The sequence below is a fragment of the Oreochromis niloticus genome, linkage group LG20 (assembly GCF_001858045.2).
Source record: "Oreochromis niloticus isolate F11D_XX linkage group LG20, O_niloticus_UMD_NMBU, whole genome shotgun sequence".
Lineage (NCBI taxonomy): Eukaryota > Metazoa > Chordata > Actinopteri > Cichliformes > Cichlidae > Oreochromis > Oreochromis niloticus.
Genome location: NC_031984.2, coordinates 16,881,767 through 16,899,353, shown reverse-complemented (window position 1 = coordinate 16,899,353; position 17,587 = coordinate 16,881,767). Strand labels below are relative to the sequence as shown.

Below are 17,587 nucleotides of genomic sequence, written 5' to 3'. Positions count from 1 at the left end.
CAAAAATGAAGCCAAAATATCCCGCTTGTGGAGGCTGCCATCTTGCATTTTTGGAGCCAGAGACTGCACAGTAGTGACTTGAGGTGGAGCGACTGTGTAACGCTCCCGCCCACACACCCGCTGGACATGACCGCAAACACACCCCCCCTACACTTTTTACGTAGCCCGGCTGCTCCAGTTTTTAGCTGGTTTACCGCGACTGACGATTCGTTTAATTAAGGTAAATACAACCAAACAAATACTGTTATAAAAAAAAGACACACAGCTTATCATCTTATAGTTCTAAAATCACTCTGTTGTTAATTCGTTTGCTAGATTAGCCGCTAACATACGCACTGTGTTGGAGGCTTGTTGCTAGCTAGTTAGCGATGCTACACACCTGTTACTCTAATAGTCTGTATTATTGAAGGATTCAGCACTTCTTAGGTTTTGTTATCCATTTTTAGACAGCAATGAGATCATCTGTATACTCTACAGAGGCCCAGAGTTACTATTAATATCAAAAATGTAATGCTGTCCTTTAAGATTTTAATATTTAAGACTGTGAGTGTAATGGATCTAAAACTGTTTAAATCTTCACAGCTGTCTACAGCCTGGTAACATGGAAACTTGAAAAATAGCAGCAGAAGGTTTCAGTAGTGTAGTCTAATTTGTTCTTTTCATTTAATAATAGAGTCCATATTATATCAACAGCTACATTCACCCTGGGGAGAAATTAGTGAGGGAGACCATGAGGACTAAGCTGGGTTTCCTGGGTCCAGAGGTTTGGAGAAACTTCTTCCCTTTCTTTCATCACAGCTGTCCTGTGCCAGAAGTTCTGTTGACCCACTGAGAGAGGCTTCATTTAAGAAACACCACGAAGACTGAAGCTCATCGCATTGATCAAGCAGGACTCATGATCTTCACCAGCAGCTCCTTCACAGGGAAATCTTCAACACTCCTCTGTAGGCCCGCTCCAGAAGATGGATAAACCCAGCATTTCATGAACACTGTGATGGAGACCTTTGGTTTGTGTAATGTTATAAATACTCGGATACTCCCCAGAGGCCCCGGACTTTTACATAAAGATATTATATTCAGTCCTGTAGAAAGTTATATATTTAAAAATATATGATCCTCTCTGGTTACTCTGGTGTAAATAACTCCGAATTACTTTATGGCAAATAACACACTATCTGCAAAAAACTGTTTGTGACGACCTATGACCTTCATCAGGTTTTATTTAATTGTGTTAGAGAAAATCTCATATGCTCTTCATGCAGCTGAGTACATCAAGTGTTTAAAACGGAAACTGTGCAAGTCTGAGATCAGCAGCTCTCTGAAACACCAAACTGAGGTCCTGTTAATGCTGATATATAGTGACACAGATACAGGGGTGCTCCTATTTGCTATCTGGATCCTCTTGGTGGCGCTGTCACTTGGTGTTCGCTCGCTTTGTGGTAGAGTATCACTTCCTGTTCCTGCTCAAACACAGTGGTGTTTCTGAGTAGATTTTCTGCTTAGCAATTTAATTTAAATCTTTTGATACATCCCTTTTTCATAGTATAATCTTAACGTGCTTCATCAGAATCACCCTTTCTGTGTGCTCACTACCTAATTTATAGCCAAAGTATTCACTCACTGTCTCTTTACTGTTTCGCTAGCTTAGCTTAGCTCAGCTTAGCTCGTAGCCGACTCGCTAGCACCATGGCTACTTCACCTGTCCCTCCTGCACTTTCCTGCTCATTGTGTCAGATGTTTAGTTACTCCTCGGCCTCCTTTAGCAGTAATGATACCTGTAACAAATGTAGCATATTTGCAGCTCTGGAGGCCAGGATTACTGAATTGGAGACTCGGCTTCGCACCCTTCATTCACCCGTAGCTAGCCAGGCCCCTGTAGCTGTGCAGCCGAAGATAGCGCAGGCCCCGCTAGCTGTTCCCCGGCAGACCCCAAGCAGCTGGGGAAAGCGGGCGGCTGGGTGACGGTGAGGAGGAAGCATAGTCTTAAACAGAAGCCCCAGGTACACCACCAACCTGTTCATGTGTCTAACCGTTTTTCCCCACTCGGCGACACACCCGCCGGGGGTCAAACTCTGGTAATTGGTGATTCTGTTCTCAGACATGTGAAGCTAGAGACACCGGCAACCATAGTCAATTGTCTTCCAGGGGCCAGAGCAGGCGACATTGAAGGAAATTTAAAACTGCTGGCTAAGGGTAAACGTAAATACAGTAAGATCATCATTCACGTCGGCAGTAATGACACCCGGTTACACCAATCGGAGGTCACTAAAATCAATATTGAATCGGTGTGTAACTTTGCCAAAACAATGTCGGACTCTGTAGTTTTCTCTGGTCCCCTCTCCAATCAGACCAGGAGTGACATGTTTAGCCGCATGTTCTCCTTAAATTGCTGGCTGTCTGAGTGGTGTCCCAGAAACGATGTGGGCTTCATAGATAATTGGCAAACCTTCTGGAGGAAACCTGGTCTTGTTAGGAGAGACGGCATCCATCCCACTTTGGATGGAGCAGCTCTTATTTCTAGAAATATGGACCAATTTATTAAACCCCCCAAAATATGACTATCCAGAGTTGGGACCAGGAAGCAGAGTTGCAGTCTTACACGCCTCTCTGCAGCTTCTCTCCTCCTGCTACCCCCCCAAAAACCCATCTCCATTGAGACTGTGTCAGCTCCCAAACAGACAAAAAACAAACTAAAAACCAGCAATAAACAACTTAAACATAAAAAATCACAAAGAAAAAACAAAACAGTATCCACATCTGAACCAAAGAGTAAAACAGTGAAATGTGGATTATTAAATATTAGGTCTCTCTCCTCCAAGTCTCTGTTAGTACATGTCTTAATAATTGATCAACAAATCGATTTACTCTGCCTTACAGAAACCTGGTTGCAGCCGGATGAGTATGTTAGTTTAAATGAATCAACACCCCCGAGTCATTCTAACTACCAGAAACCTCGAAGCACAGGCCGAGGGGGCGGTGTGGCAGCAATTTTTCACACCAGTCTATTAATTAACGAAAGACCAAGACAGACTTTTAATTCATTTGAAAGCCTGATGCTTAGCCTCGTCCACCCCAGCTGTAAAACTCAGAAACCAGTCTTACTTGTTATTATCTATCGTCCACCTGGGCCTTACACAGAGTTTCTCTCCGATTTCTCAGACTTTTTATCTGATTTAGTGCTCAGCTCAGATAAAATAATTATTGTGGGTGATTTTAACATCCATGTAGATGCTAAAAATGACAGCCTCAACATGGCATTTAATCTGTTATTAGACTCAATTGGCTTCTCTCAAAATGTAAAAGAACCCACCCACCACTTTAATCACACTCTAGATCTTGTTTTAACATATGGCATAGAAACTGAACATTTAACAGTGTTTCCTGAAAACCCTCTGCTGTCTGATCATTTCCTGATAACATTCACATTTACAATAATTGATTACACAGCAGTGGAGAGTAGACTTTATCAAAGTAGATGTCTTTCTGAAAGTGCTGTAACTAAGTTTAAGAATATAATCCACCCACTGTTATCATCTTCAATGCCCTGTACCAACATAGAGCAGAGCAGCTATCTGAACGCTACTCCAACAGAGGTCGATTATCTTGTTAATAATTTTACCTCCTCACTACGTACGACTATGGATACTGTAGCTCCTGTGAAAACTAAGGTCTCAAATCAGAAGTACCTGACTCCGTGGTATAATTCTCAAACACGTAGCCTAAAGCAGATAACTCGTAAGCTGGAGAGGAAATGGCGTGTCACAAATTTAGAGGATCATCATTTAGCCTGGAAAAATAGTTTGCTGCTTTATAAGAAAGCCCTCCGCAAAGCCAGAACATCTTACTATTCGTCACTGATTGAAGAAAATAAGAACAACCCCAGGTTTCTCTTCAGCACTGTAGCCAGGCTGACAAAAAGTCAGAGCTCTACTGAGCCAACAATCCCTTTAACGTTAACTAGTAATGACTTCATGAACTTCTTCACAAATAAAATTTTTATCATTAGAGAAAAAATTACCAATAATCATCCCACAGATGTAATATTATCTACAGCTACTTTTAGTACCATTGATGTTAAGTTAGACTCTTTTTCTCCAATTGATCTTTCTGAGTTAACTTCAGTAATTACTTCCTCCAAACCATCAACGTGTCTTTTAGACCCCATTCCTACAAAACTGCTCAAAGACGTCCTGCCATTAATTAATTCTTCAATCTTAAATATGATCAACCTATCTCTAATAATCGGCTATGTACCACAGGCCTTCAAGGTGGCTGTAGTTAAACCTTTACTTAAAAAGCCATCTCTAGACCCAACTGTCTTAGCTAATTATAGGCCAATCTCCAACCTTCCTTTCATATCAAAAATCCTTGAAAGAGTAGTTGTCAAACAGCTAACAGATCATCTGCAGAGGAATGGCTTATTTGAAGAGTTTCAGTCAGGTTTCAGAGCTCATCACAGCACAGAAACAGCTTTAGTGAAGGTTACAAATGATCTTCTTATGGCCTCTGACAGTGGACTCATCTCTGTGCTTGTCCTGTTAGACCTCAGTGCTGCATTTGATACTGTTGATCATAATATCCTATTAGAGCGATTAGAACATGCTGTAGGTATTACAGGTACTGCACTGCAGTGGTTTGTATCATATCTATCTAATGGACTCCAATTTGTTCAAGTAAATGGAGAGTCCTCTTCACACACTAAGGTCAATTATGGAGTTCCACAGGGTTCAGTGCTAGGACCAATTCTATTTACATTATACATGCTTCCCCTAGGCAGCATCATTAGAAGACATAGCATAAATTTTCACTGCTATGCAGATGACACGCAGCTCTATCTATCCATGAAGCCAGGTAACACACACCAATTAGTTAAACTGCAGGAATGCCTTAAAGACATAAAGGCCGCTAACTTTCTGCTTCTTAATTCAGATAAAACTGAGGTTATTGTACTCGGCCCTGAAAATCTTAGAAATATGGTATCTAAGCAGATTCTTACTCTGGATGGCATTACCTTGGCCTCCAGTAATGCTGTGAGGAACCTTGGAGTCATTTTTGACCAGGACATGTCCTTCAACGCACATATTAAACAAATATGTAAGACTGCTTTCTTCCATTTGCGCAACATCTCTAAAATTAGAAATATCCTGTCTCAGAGTGACGCTGAAAAACTAGTTCATGCCTTCATTACTTCCAGGCTGGACTACTGTAATTCATTATTATCAGGATGTCCTAAAAACTCCCTGAAAAGCCTTCAGCTGATCCAAAATGCTGCAGCAAGGGTACTGACAGGGACTAGAAAGAGAGAGCATATTTCTCCTGTTTTGGCTTCCCTTCATTGGCTTCCTGTTAAATCCAGAATTGAATTCAAAATCCTGCTCCTCACATACAAGGTCTTAAATAATCAGGCCCCATCTTATCTTAATGACCTTGTAGTGCCATATCACCCTATTAGAGCACTTCGCTCTCGCTCTGCAGGCTTACTTGAGTATTTAAAAGTAGAATGGGAGGGAGAGCCTTCAGTTTTCAGGCCCCTCTTCTGTGGAACCAGCTTCCAGTTTGGATTCGGGAGACAGACACTATCTCTACTTTCAAGATTAGGCTTAAAACTTTCCTTTTTGCTAAAGCATATAGTTAGGGCTGGACCAGGTGACCCTGAATCCTCCCTTAGTTATGCTGCAATAGACGTAGGCTGCCGGGGATTCCCATGATGCATTGAGTTTTTCCTTTCCAGTCACCTTTCTCACTCACTATGTGTTAACAGACCTCTCTGCATCGAATCATATCTGTTACTAATCTCTGTCTCTCAGCATGTCTTTCATCCTGTTTTCCTTCTTTCACCCCAACCGGTCGCAGCAGATGGCCGCCCCTCCCTGAGCCTGGTTCTGCCGGAGGTTTCTTCCTGTTAAAAGGGAGTTTTTCCTTCCCACTGTCGCCAAAGTGCTTGCTCATAGGGGGTCATATGATTGTTGGGTTTTTCTCTGTATTTATTATTGTGCGATCTACTGTGTAATATAAAGCGCCTTGAGGCGACTTTTGTTGTGATTTGGCGCTATATAAATAAAATTGAATTGAATTGAATTAATCCTTTTGACTTTTTGTCTTTAACTTTATCAATAAAACAGCTGCAGCTTTCATTAACAGCACATGTGGTACTTTAACCTTTGTACTGTTTTCATCAGTTCATTTTGCAGTTAACATGTGAACATGTTGGATGATCTGTCTGCTGGTGCTGAGGTCTGAATCTGAGGGCAGCTCCTGTAATCACAAAGAGAACAGAATCATCACAAACTCAAATGTAAATTTTAACCCCTCAAAATTGAAATAAAGTTGATCCTTCTGTCCTCGCACACCCAGGATCTGAAGTTCTTCTCTTACATTTTTTTTCAGTATTACAGTACAGTACTTTAATCCATAGTTACTGATTAAATGGTAAATGGTCTGTATTTGTATAGCGCTTTACTAGTCCCTAAGGACCCCAAAGCGCTTTACACATCCAGTCATCCACCCATTCACGCACACATTCACACACTGGTGATGACAAGCTACGTTGTAGCCACAGCCACCCTGGGGCGCACTGACAGAGGCGAGGCTGCCGGACACTGGCGCCACCGGGCCCTCTGACCACCACCAGTAGGCAACGGGTGAAGTGTCTTAACACAAGACCGAGACTGTCCAAGCTGGGGCTCGAACCGGCAATCTTCCGATTACAAGGCGAGCTCCCAACTCTTAAGCCACGATCGCCCCAGTAATGAGGAGTTACTGAAGTACAAGCTTTAAAAAAAAAAAAAAAATGGTGTTACTGTCTTTACAGATGTGGCAAGAGACTGAAAACATGCTGTTGTTTACACATATTTAATAATCAGCTCTGCACAGGAGCTGAAGCAGAGTGCAGCCTGATATTTTTCGAGTATAATACTTGTAATAAAAGTACAGTAATGGTAATTAGTGACTGAGCAGCCCAGGGCATTTCTCTTGATTTCCTTAGTCAGGGTAAATTCATTCACCTGCACGGATTAGCTAAACAAACTTTACAAAACAAGTATCCCCGACAGCCGAGGGCTCATCTTAGCTAGCTAGGTCTCTGGACCTAGCTAAGGACGGTAGTTACGGATTAGTTTATAAACACGTTTAACATACCGAAAAAGTCCAGCGGGGCCTCGGGTCCTTCTGTCAGGTAGTCCAGTTTACTGAAGAACACCTCAGACTGTCAGGTTAAAATAGTCGGTCGTGTTTTCGCAAGGTAAACGCTGGCCCTCCTCTCAGAGCCTACGCTCTATCTGCTATTCCCGAACAGAGATACGCAAGTTTCTCCGTGACTGCAGCTGCCAGTCAAAGCTGCTATGATAACGTTTCATCCCAATTTAACATAACCGCGGTAGGAATTAGAATCAAACTGATGGGAAAGGAGACCCCTTAGACATAACTCAGCGTGATGAGAACTATTGATAACAAAAGAAAGAATCTTTGAAAAAAAATTATCTGAGGAGAATTAATTTATTTTAGTCTGACCCCAGTCCCATTAGCTAACATGGAGGAGGCGGGGCCAGCCCCTGGTGTCTGCAGCCAGACACCAGGGGCGATAGAGACGTTTCGGCTTCATTTTTGGGGAGCTGTCGCGTCATCCATGTTTTCTACAGTCATTGGTTGTAACAATAAACTTTAACATCCAGGCATGCATGAAAAACAGTATTTGTGAAGTTTAATGAAGTTAGCAGGGAGTTAGCTTGCTAGTTTCCATCTAAAGATGATACACTATGTTCTGAGGCATTTCTGAAAAATTAAAACATTCAGCTCCACTATCACATTGGACATAAATGAAGACAATACACTAAATACCAGGCTACGTATATTAGTGTTCATGTCCATAGGACCTCTGTGTATGGGCTATTTATAGTCCAAATGTGGACATCTTTTTAATGTCAAACTTAGATTTATTTTAGACGTTGTTTTTATAATGTTTCTACATGTATAGGCTCTGTAGTCCCATGTTTCCAGAGGATAGAGAGCATGTTTTTTTATACAAAAACAGTTCTGAAGGAATGCAGAGTGAGAAGCAGACATTTTACAAGATGGCGCACGCTCTTGACGCTAAAAGGAAAGTGAGCAACTGCTCATGTCCCAGGCTTCTTACAGGCAGTTTGCAAAATGTGCGTATTGACAAAGATTGTCGAGCAGATACCTCATACATACAATTTTTCACCAACTTCCTTCTGTCACAACTTCTCTCAGTTCTATTATCAATCACAAACACACTGACTTACTCTTACACAGCTCTTCACAATAAAACAAGATATCGACCTCACTAAAGTGAAAATGAACCATATATAATGCAAATGCTCTTTTAAAATTAAATTAAACACTTTGTACTTCTCATAAAAGGGATACAACATTTTTATAAATACTTTAACCATTATTATGTTACATTTTAATATGAATTTCAATATTTTTTATTTTTCGATACATTTTAATAAATGACGACCTAGTTACAAACAAATGATTTGTTTAATTAAAGTAAATAAACTAGTTAAAGAAAAAAAGGAACATGTAAAATAACAGAAAAAAAACTAAAACCCCAAATGTACTAAATAAATCAATACGCTAACACCTAATAAATCGTGTTTATTCATAAATATTCTGCATTCGTATGTATCATGTTGATAACAAAAATGTTGATATTGTCCAATAAAAAAAATACATTTATTAAACATGAAAATTGCTTGCACCTGTCATAGATATCTGTATGACATCCAAAAACATTACCCATTCCCAAGTTCAAATGTTGAACATCTGGGGCCCGCAATGGTATTTCTCTGGTAGTGTAGGTTTTCTTGACTTCTATCTGATTAGTGTAAATTTCCTTCTGTGCCCAGAGAGAGTCAAATACAGTAGGTAGACATATCTAAATGTATATTTGACTTTGCTAAATATCCTGGGCACCATCCAGTTTCTGTTGCAGCTGTTCATTAAATCTCTTCAATCTTGCAGCTTCCGTTTATGATGGGTCGTTACAAATGGCTTGTTAAGGTGCTGTCAGTGGGTGCGGAATGTAAGGGTGAGGACCCAAATGGAGAACACAAGAAGCCAACTTCAACAAAACGTGAGTCTTTAATATGGTTGTGAACAGAAAGCCTACAATTACAGAGTCTTGAAAGCAACTAACCAATAACTAACCAACTTTTTTCACTATGGCTGTAGAGTCCAGCTCAGGTCTGATGTAACCTGCATGTAGTTTTGTACTTGTGGGATAAATGCAGACGTTACCAGACAACCAGTGTTGGGCAAGTTACTTTGAAAAAGTAATTAATTATAGTTACTAGTTACTTCTTCAAAAAAGTAACTGAGTTAGTAAATGAGTTACAAGATTTTAAAAGTAATTAATTACTTGAAAAGTAACTATTGCGTTACTTTAGAAAAAAAAGTGCTTCGATGATTTCGGAGATGTCTGCCCAGCCCAGTCTCACAGCAAAGCGTGGGATAGACCCGCCTGCCTCGAAAGCAGCCGAGATGTTATTACCGCCGACAAAGCGCAGGTCCCGGTACACGGCTGTAATAACCCCCGCACTGGCTTCATTTACTGAGGTTATATTTATCGGGTTTTTATTTCCTGATGTTTGTATGTGTCGTACCTGTTTCAGTCGCCATTTCTGAATTATAATTAACATTAAAAACATGTTTAAGGAGGAGAGAGAGCAAATAAATCTGTTTAACATCTGATCTTTGGGTTTTTGTTCAATAATCAGCGTGACCTGTGTATAAATGCATAAAAGAAATAACGTTGGTGTTTCCGTCATGTACAAACTGCTAGGTTTAACTGTACAAAGGTTGTTCGACACTATGAAACACATACAGACTTCATGATGTTCGGCTAATATTTTTATTGTGAATATTAATCATGAGGGTAAACAGCCCTATACACCACGGAGTGAGGTCAGCATATTCAGCTCTCTGAGTTAACACACAGTTTCCCAGCTGGATCACATGAAAGTGTTGGCAGCATCAAACTAACGGTCATCTACGAATAATTCACGGCTCATATCTATATGATTTTACAGAAAATCATAATTATTACTGCCAACTATTCCAGAGACGTGAAAATCTACAGCATAAAGAACACAAAAATATAGCAGTCTAACGCAACACTGTAACAGAGATGAACCGTCAGTTTGTCACATTCATGAATACAACCGTCAGTTGTATTAATCACCAAATGAATACACGCAAGAAACGATCAAACCTGTTCCGACAATTTGAGTTTGTATTCCCTCAGCTGCAGACTCGCTGCTGTTTAAATGTTTGAGAGCGAAGATTAGATATAAAACAAACGTCAAACAGAGTATACGTACACATTTGATATGAGGCCAGGACGTATAATCGCTGTCCTGTTTTAAGATCATATATGTAAAATTGTTGTTTGACTTGCGTCGATCCAGCCGCTCAGAGTCCGTGGTTACCATGGTTACTGCATAAGCGGCTGTAATTTAAACAGCTGGCACAGCGGAAACCTACCGGCGACATGAGTGTTTATGTTTTTCATTTCAAAAGAACTGTCTGAATGGTTAACTGAAGTTAACTTGGATACATTACAGTTAATGAGTATCACAGCTAACGCCCACGGAGCTGTGTGACTGTACACCACTACACTGAAATAAGTAGGCTATTACTGAAATACACGTGCTATATCATAAACTATGATATAAATAGGGAGGTCCTATTAACATGTTTAGTTTTAAAGGACACCTTCCTGCCTTTAGTCTCATTCATGAGCAGTATTAGTTTTCTTCTAACATCCAGAAGTCTGCACGATGTGTTTCATAGTTTGTAACAAGCCTTTGACAGTTAAACATAACATGACCGAAACAAAAATAACAAAAAAAATCACACAAATTATATGTTAAACTCATTTATTTTCAGTTAAGTAAACTCTAAAAATTCTAACAGACAGCTGGTGCTTAGAATACAGTTGACAAACTATTAAAAAACAGATGATATAATATTTCTGTCCAGGTTGCAGTCTTCATGATGAACACGCTGTTGCAAACTCTGCTCCTCTCGGTGGAAATGCGCCTTCTCTTTCCTCTTTGTATAAAAACATTTTAAAAGTCAGTTTAATCTCAAAATTCACTGTTAAATCCAAAACACACCAGATAAAGAAAAGCGAATGGTTCAGTGTAACACATGTGCCAGTGAACCATTAAACTTCAGTAAAACTGTGCAGTTCTGAAACGTAACTTTAACCTCAGCCAAACCGATTTGCTCAGTTGTAAATAAAACAGCGAAGTAAACGTGACCTGACAGACAGAACCTGAGTGAATTAAGTTAACCACTGAGAGCTAAAACTCAGGTGAGGTTTCAAAGCTGTGTGCCGATGATTGGACATCAGCTGCTGATAAAGCTGGTTCACCTAAAAGGTGCTCTGTTGGGAAACAAGCTCCAGCAGCTCTGCATTCGGGAAAAAAGCTACTTATTTACTTATCTTGTGCAGAAAAATGCGCCGACATTGTGTTATATCGAGCACCCCCGCCCCAAAAAAAACAAAAACAAAACAGTTAAGCTGGAACAGTGGGGCTGTGAGCTCGGTACACTCTGTCAGCTGACTGTTAGCAGAGCTAATGACATCCCTGAAAACATCTAAACACTTGCGCAAACATGTTATATGTCCACAACCTGACCAGACATGTGAAGATTACGCTGCTACATTCGCGGCTAAAACACTATTAAAAGTGTAGTTGGTGACAGAAAAACGGAGTATTTTAAAACTTTACATCACCACCATTGCTGCCTGTGATTTGAAATGCATTCTGGGCTGCCCCAAGTCCACACAAGCAATCGATTATCTAGGATCAACCTGTCTTGATTTACTTTGCACGGCAACCAATCAAATGCTAGAAGCTGCAGTGGCAGCGTTAACCCTGCCCACTTAGTTTGATGGGTGAGACTGACATATAAAATGATTTCAACATGAAGGGGACAAAAGTGTCATAATGAATTAAATCAATCAATCAATAAATAATTAATTAATTAAAACTGTCAATAATTATTTAAATGTGTTATTAATTAATTAAATGTGTCAATAATTAATTAAATGTGTCGTAAATATTTATTTAATTATTTATTGCCACATTTAATTAATTATTTAATGGTGTATTTAATTAATTCATTATGGCAGTCCTGGCGTTCCATAACATTTTACCTTTAAAAACTGTTTTATTTGCCTTGTTTGGTATCATTCTTTTCAGCACAACCTCACATGTCTGAATTTAAAGTTATGTTTTCATTTTGACATACTGTATAACACAATTGATCTAAAATCAGACAAAAAACATAAAATCCGAGTAGAAAAAGTTATATTTTTTACTGTAACAAGCACAAACATGTTTAATGATCATATTTCATAACTTTAAATGCAAATATAAATTATCAATTTTAAAATCATACGCACAAGTTTTGCAAACAACAAGGTTATTTGCAGCGATTTACCTTTTACCCCTTTTTTAATAACCACTTCAAACTATTTACATAACAATCAGCTATTCTGCATTCAATAAGATGCCACACAAATTATTTGTGCCACTCCAAATATTTCTGTCCACTATAAAGGACACCATCACAGCCTGATATCTGCAGGTGTGACAGCAGCAGGTGTATCACTCCAGTTTTCTACCTGTAGACAGCAGTCACCTCATTGTTCTGACACACAACACAAAACTATCCACAACACTACACACTAACTACACAAGACAACACATTAACTACACACTCCAGACACGCTAAACGTCACAAATCTCTCACATCTCAAAACTCGCTCTCTCTCTTTTTCTATTCTCTCTCTCTCTCTCTCTCGCCGTGACTCCTAAAACTTCCCCCGCTTCCTAAACAACCAAATGTCATGTTGCCATATCATTTTTTGATTGGTCGACATGGTGCATTTTTCCACCAACACGAAAGGGCAGGGGTTTTTTGTGTGTGTTTTTTTTTTTTTGGTCATAAGCAGAGGGTGCTTGCTAGCGCTGTCCTTAGACAGTAAATGTGGTGAAACTATTCAGGAAAAAACACGCGTATATATTATTTATCATGACTCTGGTTTTACGTGGCCTATCAACACAATTTAAAAACTGGTATATATCACCTTGTTGTTGTGTCATCTTGAAGTGGTACCACCCCTGGCGTCGTTGCCCACCTCTCAATTTTAAATACATGTAGACATTGAGGGCTATCAGGAGGGGCTATGCGCTTACCTGCTGCTCTCTGGCAGGTAGCTCCATTCCCTCCTGGGTTTTAAATGCACCTTAGAACACACATGCATCAACACTACATATGAGCGGGCGGAGAGAGGTTTGGAGTCTTCACACACACACCCGTTCTCTGCGGCCTGTTGGAGCGGGGGGGCTGGGAGGAGGAGTTGGCCGTCCGATTGGGGTCTGGATTGTGGGGCCTCCCTACTGCTGCCGAGTGGGGGCAGTATGCTTCTCTCCACCACAGGGAAAAGGGTAACACTACCTGGGTCTGGGTGCAGTTTCCCCCTCCAGGGGCAAGGGTACCTAGACCTGGGGCTTAGAGTACACTTGGGGAGTGTGATTGTGTGTACAGTGTCTATTTATGTCTGTCTCCACGTTGGTTGAGTGTTGAGTAATTGCATATGAGAGCATTAGGGTGGAAATGGATGTTTGTATCTGTGTGTGCCTGTATGTCTGTGTCTATATGTCAGGTTGGGTATCAGATGCCACCTCTCTAGGGACATCTCAGGCCCTCCAAGGTATGGAGGTCTATCTCCCCCCACCACTTCCCCTGCCAGTGGCAGACGCCCTCAGACATCGGTGCGTTGGTGGTTCTTTGTGTCCAGGGATGGGCGTCCAGGTACACACCGGCTCACTCCTTGGTGGCTGCTTGTCGGGGCCTGGAGCCTGGGGCTCGCTCGGGCCACTTCGGGGAAGGGGTGCCCTCAGCCTCTCGGCCTGGGGCTCGGTCACTCTGGCACAGCTGGCTGCCAGCGGAGCTCACGGGCACGTCACTGTAACCCCCCCTGGCTTCTGCTCCGCGGCTGCTGAATGACCCCTCATCTGGGGCTCTCCTCAGCTCTTTCTGGGATAGTGGCGCAGCTGCCCCTCTGTTGGTCTTCCTTGGTCTCTTGTGTTCTGAGGGCCTCTGGATGTCTGGAGCCTGGATCTCCTCCATACCTGCTTCATGCCCTGGAGGACGGGGCTATGGCCCCCACACCCTCTAGCAGATTGTTACATGAAGGAACCTTTTAAATACAAGCGCGTTCATGCTCACAGGTGTACACACGGGTGATCACACACACAAACTACACCCTTTTTGGCCCCTACCTCAAAGCACACTGTGCGCTGTCGATCTTACGTGCTGCACAATAATGTTTAATATTTAGTATTTACTGTTATGTTCCCATAGATCATCGTGATGTTGTTTATGTTGCTCTTTTTTTTTCTTTTTTCTTTCTCAACAGGTGATCCAGGTGATTGATATATGTATTTTTTGTCTGTTTGTTTTGTTTGTTTTTTGCCCTTTATCCCCGTCCCTCTTCCCCGCTGTTTTTCTTTCCCTCTTTCTTTCTCCCCTTTCTTTTCCCCAGTCAAGTCTGTCCCGTATTTAGCAAGTGAAAATAAAATAAAATAAACAATAAAAGGTGAATCAAATAGACCATTACGGCAAGGCTGGGATGGTCCATTTGGTAAAGTAAATCTGTTGGGCATCTTTCTTTGCCTTTAGACAATAATTCTGATGGCAAAAGAGCCAAACGGGACAGGCCAAAAAAAAAGAAAAGAAGTGGTACCACGACTACTTTATTCTTCCTCAGTCAAACAGCAGCACTCATGCGATTGTTTTGCCCCCTTAGCTCCAGGTGTCGTGCCAAAAAGTGATCATCAGGCAGAAAATGATTACCGTGCGCGGGAGCGCGCACAGCTGCTGAAAGCTGTAGCGCCCAGATTACTTACGTAGACAGCTACATCCGTGCAACTGATATAAGATGCGGTAAGCTGAACACAGCTTCAACCGTCTGTTTCTTGAAAAATAGTAACGCGACCGCACCGCATTTTCTTGTTAGTAACGGTAACGGCGTTGTAACGATAGAAATATTAATTAGTTAGATTACTCGTTATTGAAAAAAGTAACGCCGTTACTTTTAACGCCGTTATTCCCATCACTGCAGACAATGCCACATTATTGCACAGCACATGAGAACACACTGTTACAATGTGTTAGAGTTTGTTGTTAGGCATGACGGCAAGAAAAAACATCTTTATAAACTACTTGTGATAACAGATCATCAGTATTGATTCTTCTCCCCTTTGGTACCCAGAACAAAACACCACTGCTCATACTGAGGCGAAGTAAGTATCTAATGATAAACCAAGTTGCATTTTCCACCAGTTTGTTAAGTATTTTTCTGTTATGCTTTCTTCTTGGTTTTTACTCTTTAGAAAATGTCTTGATGAAAAAGTTGAAAACAACATTCCTAAGAAGCCACGCTTCTACATTGAAGAACACAAGGTGAGACACTTTGTATTTTCAAATCTTTTGTTTCTGAGTCAGAGACAAGACTTGCCAATAGGATGGGCAGATTCTTATTTACTGTGATTTTGTGACTTTCCATAATTACACTATGTTGAGTTCTTTGAGGCTGCTGAGTCAGAAACAGTTTTAGTTTTGCTGGCATTTTAGAAACTGATCTCATAGTTGGCCACAGCAAAATAACAATCATTTTTATTGTAAAAGAACAGCAGTGGAAGTTTATTACACCATCCATATCTGCCTCTGCTTGGTTCGGCTACAGTTCCTCTGCTGCTCTTCACAGCAGACCACCTGCACGATTCTCTACACATTGCCTTCACACACCAGTCACCACAGCTCTGTATTCCTCACAGATATGCACTGTGTAGGCAGTGGAGATATGCCTTTGCTCATTGGGAAGATCGAGAGTATACACCCTCACAGTGGTGCTCTGTTAATATCAAGTCAGCCTGATTTCGCATTTTAAAGAAAAAGACCTTTGTTTTTTTTTTGTTTTTTTTATTCAGGATGCTTCATCATATGCTCACCTTAAATGTGACAGAAGTGGCCATATAAGTTATCTACATAGGTTATTGCTATCCTTAGTCCCTGCCAGTATGATGACTTTGTTTAAAACAACAACAACAAAGAGATTTGCTACAAGTTTGGGGTACCTAAAATATCATCTTTTGCTGAATATTTCTTTTTATATTGGGTGAAGGCAAGCGAATCCAGTGGTTAATATTCTGTGTTTACAACGAGTTCCCACAAGTCAGATTTGTAAAATGGTAAAAAGTCAAAAAATGTACAGAAGACAAGAAATGGACTCCACTGTCTCACAATTTTAACTGCAAATATTCAAATACTACAAAAAATCTGAGTCAATAAAGATCAAATAACTTACCTTAAACCATGTTCTTGTATTCTAAGTAAAATAGTGTCCAAATCAAGGATGAACATGAGTCACTCACAGTAAGAGAAACAGTCACAAGTACTCAGTCATGTATGATTCTTTAGAGAATTTCCTAACCAATATCATTATTGAATGTGTCTTCTTTTGCATACCCTGTCTTCAGAATTGACTGTGTGTAAAGTGCAATGTTTTCATAATATTATTGAAACTGTTCTAAGAATTATCACCTGCACTTCTATCAAAACAACGGATTGTTTTTCTATGTTCCAGATGTGATTATTATTAGTCCTCTGAAAATAAGCTCTCTTTGACTTTCACCAATAATGATAAATTCTATAAAAATGTTCTTAAATAGCAATCAAGCTTTTTTTACCACAAGGAGTGGGTTCAGTGGTATTTGTATCATATCACACTAAGATTCAAACTTGTCGGAGGCTTTTACTAGATGCACCTATAGTATTAATTTCAAAATCCTAGGTGTAATGGAGGATGTCACTTTAAGAGAGACGAACTTGACCTCCTGAACTATGAATGATGAAGATGGTAAGGTGCTGACTCTATGCATCCACAATCTTAACAGGGTTGTCTGATAAGAACAGATGTCTTATCCAAAGAATCCACTTCCACTCATGTATCTGTCGTTCACTCGTTTATTGAACAGGAATCTGGGCTACACATCCATAATGTGAGTGAGTGGATTTAGAGTGTAGTAAAAAGCTGTATGCCATGTGGTGAAGTGATGGTGTAGTTTCTTTTGGAAAAGACCATAAAAGTCTTACATAATAACGTGAACAGAGTAAATCAAAGGTGTAATACAACAACACAAACAATACTGCAGCTGGATAGTGTAGTGGTAAGACTACACACCTGAAGAGTGGTGGTCGCAAGTTCAGTTCCCACCCAGTATCCAGTAAGGGTCCTGGCTAGATCCCCCATGCTAAAGACTAGCCCTAGAGTGGTGCGGCTATGTCTGCAGCCTGTCTGCACTTCAGGACACAAGAAGTTCACTATATGTTGTACTGTGTATGTGACAAATAAAAATTTGTATTTCTACTGGGTAGAACATTCACCTAACATAAGGGAGTATCAACAAATGCTAATTTTACTATTTACATAAATCCTAACTAGACACTTTACACAAGGGCCGGCATGATAAATTAGTGACGA

General features: G+C 40.5%; 1 protein-coding gene across 2 annotated transcripts in view; it reads left to right on the top strand.

Moving 5' to 3' along the window:
- The window catches only part of LOC100706185 (deoxynucleoside triphosphate triphosphohydrolase SAMHD1-like), a 53,114-nt gene that overhangs the window by 12,463 nt on the left and 23,064 nt on the right, over positions 1 to 17,587 (top strand). The window contains exons 2-5 of one of the 2 annotated variants that reach the window (XM_019350226.2): positions 8,986 to 9,097; positions 14,462 to 14,470; positions 15,317 to 15,347; positions 15,438 to 15,507. In XM_019350226.2, the coding sequence (XP_019205771.1) occupies positions 8,986 to 9,097; positions 14,462 to 14,470; positions 15,317 to 15,347; positions 15,438 to 15,507 (222 nt within the window). The remainder of the gene's footprint in view (positions 1 to 8,985; positions 9,098 to 14,461; positions 14,471 to 15,316; positions 15,348 to 15,437; positions 15,508 to 17,587) is intronic. The other variant, XM_019350227.2, reaches the window with a different exon arrangement.